This window comes from Arachis hypogaea, chromosome 19 (assembly GCF_003086295.3).
Source record: "Arachis hypogaea cultivar Tifrunner chromosome 19, arahy.Tifrunner.gnm2.J5K5, whole genome shotgun sequence".
Lineage (NCBI taxonomy): Eukaryota > Viridiplantae > Streptophyta > Magnoliopsida > Fabales > Fabaceae > Arachis > Arachis hypogaea.
This window is the reverse complement of record NC_092054.1, coordinates 25374288-25396799: the sequence shown is the minus strand read 5'-3', so window position 1 is coordinate 25396799 and position 22512 is coordinate 25374288. Positions and strand designations below refer to the sequence as shown.

Below are 22512 nucleotides of genomic sequence, written 5' to 3'. Positions count from 1 at the left end.
CAATCTGGATTTGAGTAGGAATTAAAACCTAGCTTTCAACCGCAAAGTGCTAACCCAACTTGTAAGGGAATCCCCACAGGATCATGACACACAACATATAGATGTACAAAGAAATTCTGAGACATCTATGGTTTTTTTCTAATATTGATCACTGTCTTTTTCCTCTCATTGGCTTTTTCTTACAAACGTCACCATGTTTGCCTTTTACCATGAGACTCAGACAGACAATACTAAGAAAAAGAAAACAAAATGAACATCTTTGAAGGAGAAAAACTCAGGAAGCTTGGGTAGCTATGAGAACTCTGTGCTTTTTCTCTTACTCTCCTTGATTTCATCATTTGACCGTTCACCCTTAATATAGAAGGGAAAGCTTCCAAGGTTAAAACCGGTTCAGCCAACCCAGCAACATCTTCTCCAACAAACAGCTGTGGTTCGGACAAAGAAAAGAGAGAGGAAAAAATAAAAAACTAACATGCATGTACCTCTCTCAACCCTTTTCATCAAGCTCCTTCTATCTGAACCCTTGATCTTGTCTTTGGCTCCAAGAAAGGATTCGGACCCTTGATGATCTTCTGACCCAGGACAGCTCATTGCTTTCCATTTTTGCTTCTTCCTACGTGTAGCTGGGTGGCTACCTTATTTCTTTAATCAACAAAAATGGAAGTGAACTTTTGCAACTGTGATCTTCTTCTCTGACAGAGGCGGATCCTTTCTTTTCTTGGTATGGAAGATCTTGAAGCTCTTCTTCAAATCATGCCTTCAATGGCAAAAATCTTGCTTTTGTTTTCTTCAGATCTTCACCTCTGAAGAGAGATCTTCAGTAGGCTTTCTATTTGATAGCCTTTTTCTTCATAGGCTTCTGATAACTTCTTCTTGATTCTATCTTCTTCTCTGACAAATGATATGATCGAAAACAAAGAGAGAGATGAGAGAGAAGAGACAAAGCTTTTAATACACATTAAATTAAATTGAATTGTGAGTTTTGGTTACCAAGGAGTGTAATCAATTGTATTAAAATTTGAATTCCATTAACCAAGGGAGTAGGTAACCGAAGAGTGCATGCTCCAATTCCTTCTTTCTTCTTTCAATTTGGATCCATAATGATGTTGGACCAAGAGAGGTGTTTGCTTGGGCTTATCAGATTCTTGTGCCAACTTATGGATTTCTTCTATTTTAGCCACTTGTAGTGATCAATTATTATTGGGCTAAACATGGTTTAATAACCAAACTGGACTTTCTTCACTTGGGCCAAGAAACAATTTTATTTTACTTCCTGCACACTAATAAACACATTAAACAACCTATTAGAAGCAAATAACAATTTAATAATTTTTTAAACAATATTTTAATAATGTTTGATCATCATTATAAATTAAGTTTTCCAAACTCAACAATCTCCCCCTTGATGACAAACATTATTAAAACTGAATTGAAAGGATTAGGATTAAAAAACTCCCTTTGATGATTTGGCCAAATCCTCCCCCTTAATGTGTGCCTAATTATCCATCAATTTTCATGGAAGCAATACCTGTGTGCATGTTCTAAAAGTTTCAAAAAGATACCAACTTTCAAAACATGGAACCTTATGAAACATAGCCATATTTTATAAAAAAATGCTTGCACTTGAGCAAACACTTTTATCAAATTTGATCAAGGCTCAGGTTTATATTAACCCACTAACAAAATGCTCAAAAATACATATTCAAAGCAAAGCATCAAGCTAGTAAAATAATGTATTCAGCCATCAAAATAAAGCAAATCAGAGCAATCAATAAAATAGAGTATCAGCCATCAAAACAGAACACAAGATAATAAATCAGAGCAACCAGCAGCCCCAATTTCAGTTTCAATTCAGCCCTGCTTTTAGTGTTTTTCTCCCCCTTTTGTCATCAAGGAGGGATCCTGCAAACAAAACAGTGAGAAGCAATGCAGTCTATAATATTAAAACATAAACAAAGTATCAAATTAATTAAGTACAGTCATCCAAAATGAAATAGTTTAACTGAAACTAAGTCCCAATGTAGCAGAATAAAGTGAGTCTATAGGCAGAAACAGCAGAGATCAAATCTTAGGCATCAGACAAGTTGACATCAGAATCAAGAAGATCTTCTTCCCCTTCGGAGTTGACCGTGTCCTTGTCAACAGTCTCCAAACTCTTAAAAAGAAAATTCACCCTTTCACGACACTTTGTCCAAGCTTTTTCATTCTCAAAGGCTTGCTTTCTAGCCTATTTATATGATTTAACCATCAAATTGGACATGTTGGAGAACTCAGTGGGGACATCCTTTACTGTTTCAGAGAACCGAGTTTGGTCAGAAGTTTCAGGAGGAAGAATTTCATCTTCACTTTTAGAGAATACTGATGCCTTTGAACTCTTAGCCTTTTTCCGTTTGCGGGAACTCCTCCACCTTTGATTGTAGAGACCCTATTCTCAACCGGCTCATTACTAAGATCCACATTAAAATGCTCAAAAATACATGTGAAAAACATACCATAGGCAGATTAGATTTCTTGTCACAACGGACACAGTCCCACATATGCCTAATCACTAGATATGCAAAAGATATAGGGGCAAAAGACAGAATGCCATATAACACAAGTGTGTCATAGACTGTTACCCTTTGGTAAGAGCCACTTTGTGGCATAATGACATGAGTAATGATCCGATGCAGCAGGTCTCGAACAGGACCAAGAGCCTTATGAGTTAGAATGGTACCATCCAGAGAAGAAAAATTTTCACATACCAGAGCCAAGGCGTCTTGAAGGGAAACACCAATACGGTTATCCCATTTTCCAGACATATAGGCCCTGCCCCCTCATCTTGATATCCCATAGTAGCACTTATGGTTTCATGATTAAGAGAAAGATGAACTCTTTTGACATAAGAATGCAGTTCACCATCATGAAAAATCATGTTTGCATAAAATTCACGCACCAAGTTTGGATAAATAGGTTTTCGGATTTTAAAAATTGGAGTCCATTTTAAATCATGAAAATATGTTGTAAAATCAATCCCTTTTTCAACAAGATTTTCAAGATTAACAACAAAGGATGCACATAAGTGACGGTTTATCAATACTTGGGAATGAAACTCATAAGCCGCATAGGATATAAAGTGGTAAGGGTCAAAGTGAGAGTTTCTTTTACCATATTTATTCTTGAAATCCAAAGAGTTAAGGTTAGATGGTTCTCGGGTGTCATGAAGAACAAGCCATTTGGAACGTTGAGAATGACTTGAGGGATGAGGGGTAGAGCGTCGTGGTGGAGAGGGACGAGGAGGGGAGTCTTCTTCCTCTTCAAGCAAAGGCCCTTTTTCTTTTGCATCCTTCTTTTGTGATGATCCCGCTTCCTTACGTGTTGAAGCCCTTGGATGAATGACTTTTCTCCTCATAGAACCAGTGGAATGAGAAGAGGGTGAAGAGGATGAGTGAGAGTGAATGTGTATGTGGGTGTGGGATTGAGGTCCTTTAGACAATGGAGGATTTTTAGGAATGGGGGTATGGGTGCTTCTACGGGTAGGAAGTTTCTTTCTCATGTTAAAGGAAGTAAAATGGAGAAAGAAAAGATGGAGAGAGTGCCGAAGAGAGTGGAACGTGGAGAGAGGTTACACCATCATAAATGCTTAGTGGAAGATATCTCATTTAAAGCAATCATCATTAATGAAAATGGTTATCAATAAAGAAATTAAAAATAAAAAAGAATAACCGAAAAGACCTTTCCTTGAGAAGTGAGAGAAGCTATAGGAAAAAGATTTGATTTGACAAAACTTCCCTTTTGAAAGATATGATGTGAAAACCTTCTCAAAATAAATTATCTAAAAATAATTTATTAAAAGTTATGATACCCATAAAAAATATAATGAGCCAGAATTATGGAGTGGGCCCAAAGGTGGTTGAAACGGGATTGAGTCCAAGGTACCAGGTTTCAGTCTCCCCCTATTTGAATGATTTGTTCATCACTTGCCCAGATTTGTCTCCTTACTGCCTACGAGACAAAAACAAACAGAGCCATGAAACAATGCAATTATTCAACAGAACTTAAATCCATCATTGTTTCTCAATGAACAAAATCTATCTTCACACAGTGGTTTAGTGAAAATGTCAGCAAGTTGCTCTTTAGATTTTACAAATTGGATATCAATAGTACCATTTTGCACATGTTCCCTAATAAAGTGATATCTCACTTCAATGTGCTTAGTTCTAGAGTGCAGTATAGAATTTTTTGAAATATTTATTGCACTCATATTATCACAAAACAAAGGTATACTATTGATTTTCAATTTGTAATATTCCAATTGAGTTTTAAGCCACAAAAGTTGAGAGCAACAAGCAGCCGCGGACATGTATTCGGCTTCAGCCATGGATAAAGCAACAGTGGCTTGCTTCTTGCTTGACCATATGTTGAGGAAACTTCTAAAGAAGCAACACATTCCGAAAGTGCTTCTTCTATCCACTCGGTCTCTCGCATAATCTACATCACAAAACTCTACTGCACAAAACTCATTAGATTTAGGATGCTATAAGCCAAGATCACATGTGATCTTAATGTATCTAATGATTCTTTTAACAGCTGAAAGATGAGATTCTTTTGGGTGAGATTGAAATCTAGAGCACACACCCATATTTTGAACAATATCCGGCCTAGAGGATGTAAGATACATGAGTGATCCTATCATTCCTCTATACTTTGTTTCATCCGCATATTTGCCTTTTTCGTCTTTGTCAAGTTTAGTGTTTGGATGCATTGGGGTTCCCATTGGTTTGGAATTTTCTAAACCAAATTTCTTGATTAACTCTTTGGCATATTTTCCTTGGTGAATAAAGATACCACTAGGAGTTTGTTTGATTTGAAGACCAAGAAAGAAAGTTAATTCTCCCATCAAACTCATTTCAAACTCACTAGTCATTAGTTTTCCAAACTCTTCACACAAGGATTCATTGACCGATCCAAACACAATGTCATCCACATAAACTTGAACAAGTAAGAAATCATCATTAGGTTCTTTTATAAACAAAGTAGTATCGGTGGTACCCCTTTGAAAATCATTTTCCAACAAGAAGGCACTAACCCTTTCATACCAAGCTCTTGGTGCTTGCCTACGGCCATAGATGGCCTTTGATAGTTTAAAAATATGATTTGGAAACTCTTTGCTTTCAAAACCGGGGGGTTGAGCCACAAATACTTCCCTATCTATAAAACCATTATGAAAAGTATATTTGACATCCATTTGAAACATTTTAAAGCCCTTGTGGGCAGCAAAGGCAAGAAGCAACCTAATTGCTTCCATTCTTGTTACTGGAGCAAATGACTCATCAAAGTCAATGCCTTCCTCTTGATCGTAACCTTGGGCCACTAATCTAGCCTTGTTACAAACAATACTACCATCCTCACCCAATTTATTTTTGAAAATTCATTTTGTACCGGTTACTTTTTTACCTTTGGGATTCGGTACAAGGATCCAAACCTCATTCTTATCAAATTGTGATAGCTCTTCTTCCATGGCTTTAACCCATGAGGGGTCTTCAAGAGCTTGCTTCACATTAAGAGGTTCCAATTGGGACAAGAAGGCAACATTGCTTGGTTCCATTTGCTTCTTGCTTGAGGATCTAGTGGTTATACCTTGTGAAGGATCACCAATGATGAATTCATGAGGATAACCCTTCAAAAATTTCCATTCACGTGGCCTTTGAAGAATGGTTTTGCTTTGACTAGTTTCAGTTGGCAGCTTTGTTCTGGATTCTCTGGCTTATTTAGGAGACAAAACAGAAATATCTCCTCCATTCTGAAGAGAAGTTTCTGGACAGACAGATTCAACAATTGGGACAGATTTGAGATTTTTTTTATTGGCTTGATAGTTCACATCAGTTTCACTACCTGCATCATCATTTAACACAGCTCTTGGAATAGAGTTAGAATCACAAAAAGACACATATATGGATTCCTCAATTGTTCTATGTTCTTTGAGGTAAACCCTAAATGCTTTTCTAGTGGTGTAGTATCCAACAAACATTCCTTCATAAGATTTTGGATCAAAGTTTCCAAGATTTTCTTTAGTGTTAAGTACAAAATATTTGCATCCAAAAATATGAAAATACTTAAGATTAGGTGGGGTTCCTTTCTAAAGCTCATATGGAGTTTTCTTTAAACCTTTTCTAATGATGGTTCTATTTAGAATATAACAAGCTGTATTTATAGCTTCAGCCCACAAAAACTTTGGAACATCATTTTCACAAAGCATTGCCCTAGTTATTTCTTGAAGGCTTTTATTCCTTCTTTCAACAACCCCATTTTGTTGAGGTGTTCTTGGGCATGAAAAATTATGAGCTATTCCAAATTCATCACAAAAATTTTCAAAATCTTGGTTTTCAAACTCCTTTCCATGATCACTTCTCAAGGGGGCAATTTTTAAATCTTTTTCATTTTGGATCTTCTTGCAAAGAGAGGAAAAAGCATAGAACGCGTCATTTTTATGAGCTAAGAAAAGAACCCAACCAAATCTAGAGTAATCATCCACCACTACCAAACCATAATATTTTTTTCCCAAACTTTGTGTTCTAGTAGGACCAAAAAGGTCAATATGTAACATTTTCAATGGCCTTTTAGTGGAAATTCCATCTTTGGGTTTAAAAGATGATCTTACTTGTTTGCCTAGTTAACAAGCATCACAAGTAATATCTTTATCAAATTTAATATTTGGAATTCCTCTAACTAAATTCTTTTTAACAAGTTTAAAAATTTGGTACATGCTTGCATGTCCCAATTTCTTATGCCAAAGCCATTTTTCAGATTCAAGAGAGGTAAAAAAAGTTACTTTTTGATTCTTTAAATCCTCTAGAGTTAATACATACACATTATTGCATCTTTTTGCTTCAAACAAAATATCACTGGATTTTTCATAAATAACCAAGCAATCTAATTTTCTAAAAATAACCAAATATCCAAGATCACACAATTGGCTAATACTTAGTAGATTGTGCTTTAATCCGTCAACAAGCAAAACATCATTAATGAAAGAAGAGAAGTTCTTATCCACTTTACCTATGGCCACTATTTTTCCTTTTCCATTGTCACCGAAAGTAACAAAACCTCCATCATACTCATCAAGCTTGATGAAGAATGTTGACTTCTCGGTCATATGCCTAGAGCACCCACTATTCATATACCACATGTTGTCTTTTCTCTTGGATGGTAGGTAAACCTACAAAAAAGCTTAAGTGACCTTAGGTATCCAAATCTTTTTGGATCCTTTGATGTCAAACCATCTTCTTTGCCCCGAACCATTATAGTTACAAACAATCTTGTAAACTTTATCACCAACCATCCTTTCACTTATGAAACATTGAATGGGAAAATGTCCATTCCAATTGCATAATCTACAAAATTTTTTGTGTTGCTGTTTTTTAAAGCTTGTTGGGTTTTGAAACCTTATGTCATCCGAAGATGATGCCATGTTGGTAAAAGAACATTTTTTAATAAATTTTTCAGATTTGTGAAAACCCAAACCAGCTTTATCATAAAGAAGTTTTTGACTAGCCAAGAGTTGATTTAAATTTTCAAAACTTTGAGCAAAGCTGGCTAAGTCCTCTTTAAGTTTTTTATCTCTTTATGCAGCCACTCATTTTTCTCAAAATAATTTAGATTTTCAATCACAGAATGATAATATTCACATCTCTTAAGTTCAACTTTTAACCGCTTGTTTTCTTCCACAAGATCAACAACAGTTTCGGCTTTCCTTAATTTATCTTTGAGAAAACTATTTTCTGCTTTTAGAATGGTAACTTGAAATTCAAGATCATAGTTTTCATTTAAGAAGCATCTTATTTTTTCATTGAGATGATCTATCATAAGATGAAGGTCTTCAATTGAGGGTTCAGGAAATATTACCTCATTGACTATGTCGGCCATGAGACAAGTTTGGGACTTGGTTTCTGTTTCCTCTTTTTCATCCGAATCATTCTCCAAGTCTTCCCATGATGTCATGAGTCCTTTCCTCTTTTCTCTTTTCGGTTTGTCCTCCTTCTTCAGTTTAGGACAATCAAACTTGAAGTGTCCATTTTTCTTACAGTTGTAGCAGATCACCTTGCTTAGGTCCCTCTTTGGTTTCCTTGAACTGCCTCATTTGTTCCATTCCTTCAGCTTCATCATTTTCCTAAATTTCTTAGCAAACAAAACAAAGTCATCGTCAGATAAATTATCACTAGATTCATCATCCAGAGATTCAGTGACTGATTTGAGAGCAACTCCTTTCTTTTTTGTATCTCTCTTTAAATAAGTATTTTCAAAAGCAAGCAAGTTTCCTCTCAAATCATCATAGGTCATTTTATCAATACCACTACTCTCAGCTATTATTATAGCCTTGGTTTTCCACTCTTTACTGAGCATCTCAATATTCTCCTCAAAAGTACAGATTCTGAATATCTGATTCCCATATCATCCAAGCCAATGATGATAATGTTGAATCTTTCAAACATTTCATCAATTGTTTCTCCTTCCTTCATTGAGAACATTTCGTAGTCTCTGTTTAGCATGTCTATTCTGGATCTTTTGACTTGGGTTGTGCCTTTATGAGTGACTTGAAGCTTGTCCCAGATTTCTTTTGTTGTTGTGCATTTTGATACCCGTCGATATTACTCGAAGCTGACAGCACAGTTGAGCAAGTTGACAGCTTTGGTGTTGAGCTCTATTTTTTTTCTGTCATCTTCATTCCAATCGGCCTCAGCCTTGGGAATAATCACTCCATCAGCTCCTGTGGTGGTTGAAAATTGTGGACCTTCCAGGATTATCTTCCAAAGCCTGTAATCTACAGACTGAACAAAGATCTTCATTCTTTCTTTCCAGTAACTGTAGTTCTTCCCATTGAAGAATGGTGTTCTGTTACTAGACTGCCCTTCTGTCAGAGTATAGGCCCCCATATTTGAACCACTGTTGACTGCCATTAGGATCTTTTCTCCAAGCTGTAAAGTTTGATCTCTTTGAGACCAAGCTCTGATACCAATTGATGGTAATCAGTGGCTAAGAGAAGGGGTTGAATCTTAGCCCCTTTTTTGCCGAATATTAATTTCTGATTTTTCAAAGAACTTTAGGAGATTTTTCTGCTTTTATCTCGTGTCGAGTTGAGAGACACTTTTGTTTTGTCTCGTACCGAGTTGAGAGACACTTTTGTTTTTCGTCTCCTAATTAACAGAAACAGAGAAAGGATTAGAGAAGAAGAATTAACACCAGATATATCCTGGTTCAGCCACTAGGTGCAATGTGGCCTACATCCAGTCTCCATCACAACAATGATGGAATTTCACTATGTTTTCACAACATTACAAACACCAATTTCTCTCTAGGAACTACCCATTCCTATCTGGGACAAATCCAGATTCTTCACCCAATCTGAATTTTACTAGGACTCAAAACCTAGCTTTTAACCGTAAAGTGCTAACCCAACTTGCAAGGAATCCCCACAGGATCAAGACACACAACATATAGATGTACAAAGAAACTCTAAGACATCTATGGCTTGTTCTCTAATATTGATCACTGCCTTTTTCCTCTCACTGGCTTTTTCTTGCAAACATCACCATGTTTGCCTTTTACCATGAGACTCAGATAGACAATACTAAGAAAAAGAAAACAAAATGAACATCTTTGAAGGAGAAGAACTCAGGAAGCTTGGGTAGCTATGAGAACTCTGTGCTTTTTCTCTTACTCTCCTTGATCTCAACCTTTGGCCGTTCACCCTTAATATAGAAGGGGAAGCTTCCAAGGTTGAAACTGGTTCAACCAACCCAGCAACATATTCTCCAACAAACAGTCGTGGTTCCGACAAAGAGAAGAGAGAGGGAAAAACTAAAAACCAACATGCATGTACCTCTCTCAACCCTTTTCATCAAGCTCCTTCCAACTGAACCCTTGATCTTGTCTTTGGCTCCAAGAAAGGATTCGGATCCTTGATGATCTTCTGACCCAGGACAGCTCCTTGCTTTCCATTTTTGCTTCTTCCTACGTGTAGCTCGGCGGCTACCTTCTTTCTTTGATGAACAAAAATGGAAGTGAACTTTTGCAACTGAGATCTTCTTCTCTGACAGAGGCGGATCCTTTCTTTTCTTGGTATGGAGGATCTTGAAGCTCTTCTTCAAATCATGCCTTCAATGACAAAAATCTTGCTTTTATTTTCTTCATATCTTCACATCTGAAGAGAGATCTTCAGTAGCCTTTCTATTTGATAGCCTTTTTCTTCATGGGCTTCTGATAACTTCTTCTTGCTTCTATCTTCTTCTCTGACAAATGATATGACCGAAAACAAAGAGAGAGAGAGGAGATAGAAGAGACAAAAATTTTAATGCACATTAAATTAAATTAAATTGTGAGTTTCGGTTACCAAGGAGTGTAACCAATTGTATTAAAATTTGAATTCCATTAACCAAGGGAGTAGGTAACTGAAGAGTGCATGCTCCAATTCCTTCTTTCTTCTTCCAATTCGGATCCATAATGATGTTGGACCAAGAGAGGTGTTTGTGTGACTATTTTAACTTTTAAAAAGTAAATTACCTCTGCAACATGGTGGATCACAGCATCTCAGATCTCTATGTTCTCTTCACTCGTATGGTCAACTTGCCGCGTCCAACTTCTTGTCTTCTTAACGGAAACTGCTCCGAAGCCTATGCCACTATGTTTTCTTTTTTTGCCAGATGCTCTCCCAACTGCAATCAAAAAAGGATTCTCATACTTTATGCTAGAAAGTAACAAAATTTAACCAATAATATTATCAAGTGAAAAGACAATAGACGTTAAACATAACAAAATAAACATTAAGAACGAACTTTGAGAGGGCATCCTGTGCTAAGCATCTGCTTCACATAAAATAACCCTTCACCTAGCTGTAAGCTGCAAACAAATTACAGCAGAAGAGTCTCAGTTCTTAATTGATTTGGAATTAGCACAGATCACATAAACTGCATTTTTCTAGTGTCATTCAAGAGAAATGTATCAATATAAGGGTCTTTTGATAAGATATTTCTTTGGTCCTGTAATAGGAACTAAATGTTACCTGTTAGAACTGAATCTTTCCACTAATAATTATCTTCCGCTCTTTTAGTATACCCCTTTGGTATCTGCATCCATGCATTTGGGAAAAGTAGGGAGGATCAAAAACATAGATGATGAGAGACTATATGTACTTAGCTCTCCATACTTCACTGTAAATTGTGCAGCCCTAGTGTATCTAAAAATAATACAGAAAATGAAAATCAGATACACAAACACAAACACACAAACACTAAAAGCCATATTCAATTCCAATTAGCGTTTCCAACAAAACAAATTGTGTGCGAGCGAGAGAACTAACCATCCTGAGGATGGCTATAATTAACGTAACCGAGCGATCAGCGAGTGGTCAACGCGCATTCGCAGGACCCACTGCCGGCGGCGGCAAAGGAGCGGCTACAACGCTATTTTGCGATGGAAGCTGTTATGTGGATCCAACAGCGGCATGGCCTCTGTCATCATTTTGCTTCGTTGTCTTTCTCTCTCTCTCCCTTAACCCTCTCTTCTCTATGACGTCGCCAAAGAAGTCTTCCCTTACAGGCGCCATCCCTGCCAAGAATTGCATCTCTCTCATCTTTCCTTCTCGTTTTCTAAATTTTTGCTTTCTCAGTTTTTTAAATTTCGGCATGAAACGTGAACATACAAACACATATGAGAATATAAGAGAAAATCAATAAAGGTTTTGAATTTGAATTCAATTAAAATTTCCGCCCAATACTTTCTTCATAGAACTTTTTGAATTTGTATTATTTTATATTTTATAGATTTTTAATGATGTGCCACATGTCTATTACAGGAACCTCCACTTATCAATTATACAAACTACCACTTATCAAGCAACTAACCTTCTACTACTCTCCTATTATATATTAATAGATTTCTTTTTCTTCAGTCACAAACTTGATTGCATTGTTTCGGTTCTTGCTCTACTCTCATTTGTAATATATTTATGGGAAAGTATGAGGAGCCAATGGAATATTTATATAATGTGTACAATAGAAGTTTAGAGAGTATTAGAGATATAATCATTAATGTTACCTTTTCTCATCAGCTGAAGCTGATGTTCATTTTGTAACTCAATAGCCCATTGTACACATTGTACAAATAGTCCATTGTCTCCCTAGCGGGATCCTTTATTTATATATGTATTAGAGTGGCTGAGCGCGATGTCATCACAAATAATTTCTTTATCATCGAGTTAATTAGTGGAACGACCTGATTACAAACATATTTATAAATTTTTAAAATTTAGGAACTTATTCATATATGAGATGAATAATAAGTACAGCCGCTAATACAATCCAAAAGGAAAAAGTACTGTGAATTAATTATGTCTAATATAAAATTATAAGTACAGATGAATTTTTCACTTATTCTATACAAAAGCAACAGATAGTGATGATATAAAATAAAAACATTTTGCATCTTTAAAGCATTACAGAAATCTTAAATTTATTTCTTTATCAATAAAATACTTATTTATTTTTCTTGTTTTGTCAAGTAAATTTTAAAGTTTATTTATTTTATTCATTGAGTAAACTATCGTTTCTAACTATAAAAATTTTAAATGTCGACAATTTTAATAATAAAAGATGTAAATTAACTTAATATCCATAAAAAATTATACTAATTTTACAAAGTTTTATAAAATATTCAACAAAACTACCTAACAAAATACTCATTTTGGATAATTTTGTTTAGCTAATCTTTTCTTTAATATGTATTGAATTAGTTTACATTTTTCATAGTTAGAATTGACAACGTTTATATTGTTCATGATAATTAAATATGTATTTTTTTTCATTTATATATTCACCACATACAATTAATTTACTTCTCTTGGAAAATTTATGTGTAAAAGATTATAATTTATAAACACTTAAATTTCTTGTGATCGGAAGCCATAATTATATATATATATATATATATATATATATATATATATATATATATATATATATATATATTTTAATTTAATTTAAGTCACATAAATAAAAATAACAATCTTTTAAATGATTATATAATTATTTATAAAAAATAAATATAATTGCATGACGTTATGTTTTAATTTAGACTGCCAGCAAAATTTATATATTGATGTGTTAATAAATTGCTTTGCCGCCATTAAAGTTTGATGTATTAGTATTGCTAACATCAATCAAAAAGAGACAAATAATAACACAATAAAATCAATCAATTAAATTCATTGTTGGTCACCACATCAAACTTTTCTCTAGGATCGATTGTCTACACATAAACTCAAAATCTTTGCCGATCTAATTCTCCAATAAAAAGTGGGAAGAATTAACGAAAGAATACAAAATCATATAACCCTCCACGATACCTCCCGATTCTTTAAAACTAAGTTAAGCCTTGGTGAAGCCAGCATCGTATGTAATGCCAGTGGCAGGGACCCAAGTGCTAGCTTGGATCCATCGCTCAGCAAGAAATTGAGAAGCTTCATCCTTACTAATAATGCCTTTTGCAAATGGGGCCCTGGCTGAGGCATTGGCACCAGCTCCACTGTTTCCATACTCAACAAAGTAACAATTGTCAGTGTTAGCCTCAGTTGGTGGGTTCCATGGGATATAACCTTGTGGCTGGATCAAATCACCAATGGTATTCTCAATGAACACTGCCCTTGAGAATGCCTTCCATGGCCTTGCCAAGAATGTCCTCACTGTCAACCTGTCTGGGTAGAGGGCGGCATCAGCCATGATCTCACAATTTTGGAGGACAATACCAGTAGGCATGTTCTTCTGGTCAGTTCCGTCTGCGACCACGATGTTCTGCTGGTTTGACATGGGCTTCCTCACAATGATCCTAGAGTTTTGGATCAAGGTGGTGCCATAGCCGAAGATGAAGTCAATGGTACCAGAGATTTCGCAGTTGCGGTAGAACTGACGATGGGCGTGGGCGTAAAGTGTATCTTGGTAACCACGCATTGCGCAATCAAAGAAGGCTGAGCGATCTCCCTGCACGCGAAGTGCCACTGCTTGGTGACCTTCAGCTCCAGCGGTATTCTCAAATGCAATTGACTTGGCAATGAAATCATCAGCATTGGTGGCTGCACATACAATTTAACTCGTTGGTGATGTAGAAATTATATGATGTTATATCAATATTAGTAAATAACCATGTCATTTTATAATAAAAGTTTTCAATAGAAAAATTTTTAGAATACGTGAGAAATGAAACTTGGACTTACAGAATGTGGATGTTCTCATGGTCTTAGTACCCTCATGGAAGTTCTTGCGACCAGTGATGATGGTTTTTGTATTTCCATCGCCATAGATAAACAAGTTCTTGCACTTCTTGTCAACGGTAATGTATTCGTCATAAACGCCAGCCTTAACGTAGATAATGTATCTACCTGTGTAGTTCTTAGGGTAAGAGTTAATAGCCTCCAAAACGGTCTTAAATTGGCCACTACCATCCTTGGCAACAACAACATTAGGTCTGACATTATTGACGTCTTGCAAGAGTTTACGATCTGCGGCAGATAACCAAGTGGGGAATCCCTCATGATCCACCTCAAGGAGCTTTCTAGAAGCAGGTTTGAGGTTCAAGTTCAAACCAAGACCGTTAAGGAAGTGGGACAATCCGGAAACAACATCAAGAGCAAGCGCAGTGAGCTGGCCAACGCTATCCAAGCTGTCAGATTGCAACTCGGTTTTGACTTTCTTTTCACCGTCGGTGTCAAAGCCGTCCATGCAGGATTGCTGGTAGGCAATAACGGCACCCAACCAATTCTTGAGTTCAGCGGAACTCTGGTAAACATTTGCAAAATTGTTGTCAGTGATAAGGTTGATAGAGGCCTCGAGTTCGTGGGTTGCTGATTGCAATAAGTCCTTGCAATCATCAAGGGCCATCTTCATGCCAGGATTACTCTCGCCATGCTCCACAGAGAGGCTATCGGTCATGTTGAATGCCTTGATGACGGTATCCAATGTTCTCTTCACCACTTCTGAGACGTAATCCTTTGGGTCAGTGGTATTGACGTTGCCAATGACATCATAGCAAAGTTTCTTGTCATCTGCGTTTTGGCACAACTTCTCGACTGCCTTGTTGTGGGATTTCAATTGGTCATGGCTGCTGTTGTTGTTGCTAACAACTGCAACGGTGCCAATGACAACACCAACTACAAGGATGATAGAAACTGCAGAAACAACGACTTTGCCGTTTGCCATTTTTTATTCTTAATTTATTTCTATCCAACAACGCCAATACAAATCAAGATAGAGGTAGATTGGGAAGGAGATTGAATCCTTCCCAATCTGTTATTATTGTTTCTTGATGGTGACGATGAAAACCTTGCATAAAGGTGGGTATTTATACTAGCGTTTATGATATTTTTATGTGTAAATAAACAAAAATAGACATTATTGACCGATTCTGTCGAAGCTATTAGCGGTTTGATTGAATTATTCTACGTGTAGTTCGCGTTGTTTACTTTCTAAGAGGCACGAGTTGCTATTTTTTTGATTGAATGCATATATATAGAAAATACTATATAAATTCAAAGAAGTAACTAATTAAAATGTAGAAATAAATTACCTTCACCTCTATTTTCTTAACACTAAAATGCGTTTAGCTCCAATATTTTGTTCTTTGCATCCCCTTTACGAATACATTTACATTTCAACTAAATTCAACTAAGTTAACATATGTTCAAGAAAAAAAAATGTGCACGAGCACTGTTTTTCCTTTTCTATATTTTTATTAGAGAACACATAAATTTATTGACATATTACAAAAATTTTTGTAAATAACACTGAAATTTTTACTTATAACATAAAAATTTGTGTATATAATACATAAATTACAAACCATTTTTTTAACTTAATTCAACTAGATTAACACAAGCTCAACTAAAAAAAGAATGTGCATGCGTCACTGTTTTTTCTTTTCTATATTTTTATTAGAAAGTACAAAAATTTATTAACATATTATAAAAATTTTTATACATAGCACCGAAAATTTTTATTCATAACATAAAAATTTTTTGTACATAATACATAAATCTTTGTTGCGAATATATTTTGTTAGTTGAGTAAGTTAATTGTAGTTCTTCAAAAATTTCTATGCTTTGCATCAAGAATTTTTGTGCTATGCATTAAAATTTTATTAATTGGGTGTCAATATTTTGAATATATAATTTTTTAAAAAGTTTTGTATTACGCACCAAAATTTTTTTACTATACACCAAATTTTTTTTGTGTTATTTAACAAAATCGTGTTGTGAGTATTTTATTAGTTAAATATTAATGTTATAAGCACGTGGTCTTTTAAAGTTTGTACGTTATATATCAAATTTATTATACTGTGAATCAAAATTCATATACTCTAATTTTTTTAAATATAAAAAAGAAAAAATGAAAAAAGAAATCCAACCCAAAAAAAAAAAAGAAAAGAAAATAAGGTTAAAAAAATGTGCATATCTGACTTAGTAGGGAAATAATCGGTAAAATTACTTCATAGCTTAACTTTATTGTTTTACATTTGGGAAGGTCGAATATGGGCATGCTAAGTGGAAGAATTTTTTATTATTATTAGATTCTATACACTGATTTAGTTTAATTTTTTCATAAAGGTTGCTCAACTTCTTATAATGAATCTAAAAGTACCACTTCCACGAATAATTTACCAAACTTTTTTAATAATAATGATACATGAAAGCCATGGATCATGCATAACATTAGTACAAAATAAATAATAATCACAATCATCAACTACGTACTAAAGTCTACACTGAGCCCCTAAAACAACCCCAAACAACCGAAGGATCACCAATGTAATTATTGGTACGAATTTCGATCTATAATAAAATTTGATTATGGTGTCTACTGACTCAGGTGAGTTGAGTCAAAAGGGTTTCAGACAAAGTCGATCAATTAAGTTCTGTCAATGTTTTTGACGGAGTAGAGATTCGAGTATAAAAAAAAATTAGGCCTTTAAGTATGGGGTGAGTCGAGTCAGACTTGTATGGAAAATTTAAAATTACACGTGGTTTTATGCAAAAATACTATACAGAATGTAAAATTTAAAGACTAAAATAAAAATAAAATCGCAAGTTGTGAGATTTAAAGACTAAAAATAAAAGTAAAAACGTGGGGTGTACACCTTAAAAAGTAAAGTCTTTCATAATCAAAGTAAAATCACAAGTTGTGAAAGTATGAGAAAAAAAAAGTTGGATTCAAGAGAGGAACATTCTGCAATTTATTCCTTATGGTTTATAAATAAGAAAAGTTCAAAAAAGTTTAATGACATTAATTTAAACATTTCACCATCACACAAAATTTTGGTCACATTGAAGTAAGGAAAGCTAATGAAATTCAAGTGCATATAAATATTTGGAGTTCACTTTTAATTTATTTTCTTTGTTTTTTTTTCTTTTATTTTTTTTGTCCTTTTTTTTTTTTTGTTAACTTATTTTATCTTAATTTTCTTTGAGCATTTCTTTCTTTTTTTTTAAATATTTTGCTCTCTTCTAATCCTAATTTTATTTTTTTATCTATTTAAAGCTTTTATTTATTTTATATATTTTTATCATAATTTTTTACATTATTTATCAATGTTTAATATTATTGAGCATTTTTCGACACAAATACTAAAATAAAATTTATCGCAATTCTTTACAAAATAATCTCTGCCTTTTCCTATATTTCTCTTAAAAATAGAGATTCTTTTTTAAGAAATCAGTTTTAAGTTTAATTGTATAGAAACAAAACAAAGGCAAAGCACAGAAGAAAAGAAATACAAATTTTAGTTAAAAAACATAACTTATTTTGAATTGTGTACACTTAATTTTTAATAGAATGATATAGAAGAATAATATAAATTTTAATTAAAAAATATAGAAATTTTAGTTAAATAATAAAAAAATATAAATTGAATAACAAAAATTTATTTTAAATTGTGTAAATTTTTTAATTGAGTAATACAAAAAAAAAAAAAAAACAAAATTAGTCAAAAAACACATAAATTTTAGTCGTAAAACTTGAAAATTCTAGTTAAATAACACAGAAATGTAACTTAAATAACATAGAATTTCGATATTTTTCAACATAAAATTTCAGTATTTATCATCATCAATATATTTATGTGTCTTTTTTCTTTTGTTATTTTTTCAAAACATTATATTTATGTTAAAAAGAATTCCGGTTTATCGTCATAGAATTTCTATACTTTTACTCAATCATTTTTTTGCGATTTTCTTCTTATATTTCTAAAAAAGTATTTTTATCTTTTGGATATTAATCTTAAATTATTATTTTTTAGATTATTAAAAAATTTAGCCAATTTTCAAAAATAATTAATAAATATTTAAGCGTTTTCGTAATTAATTTAAAGGCTATTTTGGTATTATAAATAAAAAATTGCTGACATTGATTCACATGACAATTTTTTATTCAATCATGTGTCGATGGTAGTTGTACTCATACTTGTTTGTAAAACCAAAAATGGTTAAAATTAATAATTTTATGTGTGTAATATATTTATAACTATATATTTATTATATTTAATAGTATTTAATTATTTCTGTAATAATTAAAGAATACTAAATAAAATAAATTATACTTCTTTGTGTTATGTTCAGTCACAAAAAAAAAAAAAAAAAATCATACGTTACTTAAGAAATACAAAATTAAATAAATTTAATCTTTTTTGGACTAATTTTCTATTACTTTCAAAGCTGTTGTTTTTAACCAAAATTTTTGTGTAACTATTTTTTGTAGCTTATTTAGAGCATTTGATTTGAATATATTTTCTAACAACTTTACTAGATAACCAATTAGGATTTATCAACTTCAGCCAACTGCAATATGAGCTGACTTATACTTTTACTTCTAATTATGATTCAACACCTACTAATAAGCTAGAATCTGTTTCTTTTCCTCTTTCTCGCTAAACGGTCAAAAACCAGAGATGAATGCATATATATACAAGCTTGCACGCATGCCTTGGTAATAATAATATCATCATCCTCTAGTGAAGGCAGGATCAAAGGGTATACTAGTAGCTGGCAACCATGTACTAGCTTGAATCCAGTGTTCAGCAGTGTACTGAGCAGCATCGTTCTTATTAAGAACCCCACGACCCCACTTCACTCTGGCATTAACGTTAGCCCCAGGTCCGGTGTTTCCATACTCAGCAAAGAAGCAAGTGTTTAGGTACATGTTCCCTGACCACTGAAGATACCCATCCGGTTGAATCAAGTCACCAATTGTGTTCTCCAAGAAGATTGCCCTTGAATACTCCTTCCATGGCCTCGCCAGATATGACTTCACCGTTAGTTTCATAGGAACCAGTTCAGCCTCTGGTGAAATGTCGCAGTTTTGTAGCACTACCCCTGTGGGCATGTTCTTCTGAGGTGTTCCATCTGCAACCACTATGTTTTGTTGGTTTGGGTCGGGTTTTCGGACGATGATCTTGGAGCTTTGGACTATGGTTGAGGAGTAACCGAAGATGAAGTCAACGGTACCGGAGATTTCGCAGTTGCGATAAAACTGGCGGTGGGCGTGGGCATATAGTGTGTCCTGGAAGCCACGAATGGCGCAGTCGAAGAAAGCTGAGCGGTCGCCTTGCACGCGAAGTGCCACTGCTTGATGTTTGCTTGCACCGGCTGTGTTCTCGAATGCAATTGACTTGGCAATGAAATCTTCAGCAACTGTCGCTGCACTTCCATAAAATAAAACAATTAGATATGCACGCATTTTGTTATGTTCTGAAGGAAAAGTATAGGTAAATGTAAATAACAATTGATAAGGAAATACTTACGCTACATATGAAGATCTACTTTGGAAATGTAAATAACAATTTAATCAAACATTGCATGTTAAATTATCTAATAATTTTCGATTAATAGTTTCACACGAACACAGCTACACGTAAGTTTCCGTTAAAAATGTTAAAGTTAGATGCATTTTTATGTGTACATTTTCTTTTCGATAAGTTTTTGCCCTTTCAAAGAGGATACACATACTCAAGAACAACACAAAAGCGTAACAAAAAATAAAAACAACAAACAACAAATATATTTCAAGTTTCAACCAACAAACTTAATCTTTTTTAAAAAAATTTAAAATTTATAATTGATTCCTATATATTTTTTGCAAAGTAATTTTCTTATGGCCAACAAGGAAGTAAAATGCACACATTATCTAAAGAGGTGTATCACATCCATATGGTAATTTCACAAATAGAATCATCCATTTTGTTTACGAAACATTCAAACATTTTATAACATTGAAATTGAAATTTTCAATTCCTGTTTTTCAAAAAATTAAAATATTTTTAAAATTTAAATTGAATTCTCCAATTTTAATTTTGATATAATTAATTTTTTTTAAAATATTAAAATTGAATTCTCTAATTTTTTTATTTTAATAAATTTAACAATTTAAAATTAAAATAAAACTTTCAATTATTGTTTTCAAAAAATAAAAATTAAAATCAGTTTTCTAATTTTATTTTTTTGCTAAACAGACCTTCATATTAAAAAAAAAGCAAAAAAAGAAAATATATTTAAAAATATCATCATATTCTAATCGTATATTAAAAAAAATAATATTATACATTTAAGTCTTTTTATTAATCAATTCCAACTAAATTAATCTAATATAACAAAATTAGTCATGATTAGTATTATTCCAAATTTTATTGTTTAAGTTAATTGGACTTTATTTATGAAAGATTTGGATATATAATATTATTCATTAAAATTTTTTTGTCATTTTTTTAGTGAAATATGAGATTGTTAACATATTTAATATACATGTGTATGTGTATAATTTTATTTTAATACTTGCAATGATTAAAATAATTGATAAAGACGACTCACCAAAGGTAGCAGTTCTCATTGTCTTCCAGCCATCAACAAAATTTTTATTACCAGTAATAATGGTTTTGGTGTGGCCATCTCCATACATCAAAATATTTTTCTTGTTCTTATCCACAGTAATATACTCATCATATATGCCAGCCTTAACATAGATAACATATCTCCCCTTATTGTTTTTAGGGTACGCATTAATGGCATCCAAAACAGTCTTAAATTGCCCGCTCCCATCTTTAGCAACAACTGCATTGGGAGCAATGCTACCTCCCTTGCTGACGTCACCCAAGAGCTTCCGATCCGTAACGCCGAACCAAGCCGGGTAACCATCTTGATCAACCTCAATTAAACGCCGTGAAGAAGGCTTAACGATAAGGTGTAAGTCAAAATTTGACAGCACATGTGCAATCCGAGACACAACGTCAAGAGCCAACGCCGTAACCTTCCCAACGTGGTCCAAGCTTCCGGTTTGCAACTGCGACCGAACCTGCTTCTCGTGGTGGGTGTGGAACCCGTCCAGGCACGATTGTTGGAAGGCGAAAACAGCCCCTAACCAATTCTTGAGGTCGGCGACGCGATCATGTACGTGATTTATTGTGTTGCCCTGAAGGACTGTTTTTGTTGCTTGTAACTCCCCAATGGCGAATTGGAGCAGGTCTCTGCAATCTTCGAGGGCCATCTTGACCCCCGGGGTGCTGTTATCGTGCTCCAATCTGAGCCTATCGCTCATGTTAAAGGCCTTGATGACGCTTTCCAACGATCTCTTTACAACCGTTGATATGTACTCTTTTGGATCCGTGTGGTTTACAGGATTCAGTGTGTCTAGGCATAGTCTTCGGTCGTCGGAGTTTTGGCACATGGCCTTAACGGCCTTGCTATGTGTACTTATTAATCCGCCGTCGTTACCGGTTGTGCCGGTGACTTTCTCGTCGTTGGTGCGGACAATGGCAACAACACCCACTGCAACACCCACCACTAGAAGGAGAGAAACTGCAGAAGCAACCTTCGTCTTTTCCATGTTTCTTTTTTTCTTTTTTAAATAAATTAAAATTTTATTTATTTAGTAGGTGTTTTTTATTTTTTTTTCTTTTTTTTTTTTTAAAATAATTGGGGAAGGTATGATAGATTTTCTTCCCTAATTGTTTGTGTGATGGTGTTATTGTGAGGGCGGATGGTGAATGAAATACTCTTCTTCACCCCCAGTAGTTCTAAAAATTATTTTCCTAAAGATGGTTCAAGATTTTAAGCGACAATAACCATTTCCCATAAACGTGATTCATGGATAATATGAGCTCTGCTATAAATCGACAACCACTATTAGTGGCTTTGAGATTGATGGACTCAATGAACGTCTGTGTTTGCCTCTTTTCTAGTAGTGTATAGCAAGTGCGACGCAAGCCACCCAATAATTACACTTTTAAGGTGGTTTAATTTGCAGCTCAACTATAATTAGGTTAACAAAAATCGAAACACACAGTCTTTCCCAGTCTTTCTTTCTTTTTTCATTATTTTCCTTCATGGCAAGCCCATTAATGGCTATAGCTATAACAATTGTTGACATTGAAAATAAAAACAATAATTTGATGATTATAATTTTGGATCGTGCGTATGACAATGTATAATCTTGTGCAGGTCAATAA

General features: G+C 34.1%; 2 protein-coding genes across 2 annotated transcripts; both read right to left on the bottom strand.

Moving 5' to 3' along the window:
• Positions 1 to 13210: 13210 nt before the first annotated feature.
• On the bottom strand, positions 13211 to 15333 carry LOC112779699 (pectinesterase 4-like). Its single transcript, XM_025824036.3, has 2 exons — positions 14243 to 15333; positions 13211 to 14101 (listed from the first exon to the last, which is right to left on the bottom strand). Exons 1-2 carry the CDS (start codon positions 15222 to 15224, stop codon positions 13401 to 13403), a joined length of 1683 nt encoding a protein of 560 aa, XP_025679821.1. The 5' UTR covers positions 15225 to 15333; the 3' UTR covers positions 13211 to 13400.
• Positions 15334 to 18909: 3576 nt separating this feature from the next.
• On the bottom strand, positions 18910 to 21911 carry LOC112776971 (pectinesterase/pectinesterase inhibitor-like). The gene is made up of 2 exons (XM_072227430.1): positions 20879 to 21911; positions 18910 to 19711 (listed from the first exon to the last, which is right to left on the bottom strand). Exons 1-2 carry the CDS (start codon positions 21888 to 21890, stop codon positions 19017 to 19019), a joined length of 1707 nt encoding a protein of 568 aa, XP_072083531.1. The 5' UTR covers positions 21891 to 21911; the 3' UTR covers positions 18910 to 19016.
• Between the last annotated feature and the right edge of the window lie 601 nt (positions 21912 to 22512).

What these genes read in the sequence shown, in the direction of transcription:
- LOC112776971 (XM_072227430.1), bottom strand. Translation starts at nt 21,890, where the DNA reads ATGGAAAAGACGAAGGTTGCTTCTGCAGTTTCTCTCCTTCTAGTGGTG. An exon ending in AATGAGAACTGCTACCTTTG is followed by an intron (nt 19,712 to 20,878) that starts GTGAGTCGTCTT and finishes ATGGAAGTGCAG; the next exon opens with CGACAGTTGCTGAAGATTTC.
- LOC112779699 (XM_025824036.3), bottom strand. Translation starts at nt 15,224, where the DNA reads ATGGCAAACGGCAAAGTCGTTGTTTCTGCAGTTTCTATCATCCTTGTA. An exon ending in CATGAGAACATCCACATTCT is followed by an intron (nt 14,102 to 14,242) that starts GTAAGTCCAAGT and finishes TTGTATGTGCAG; the next exon opens with CCACCAATGCTGATGATTTC.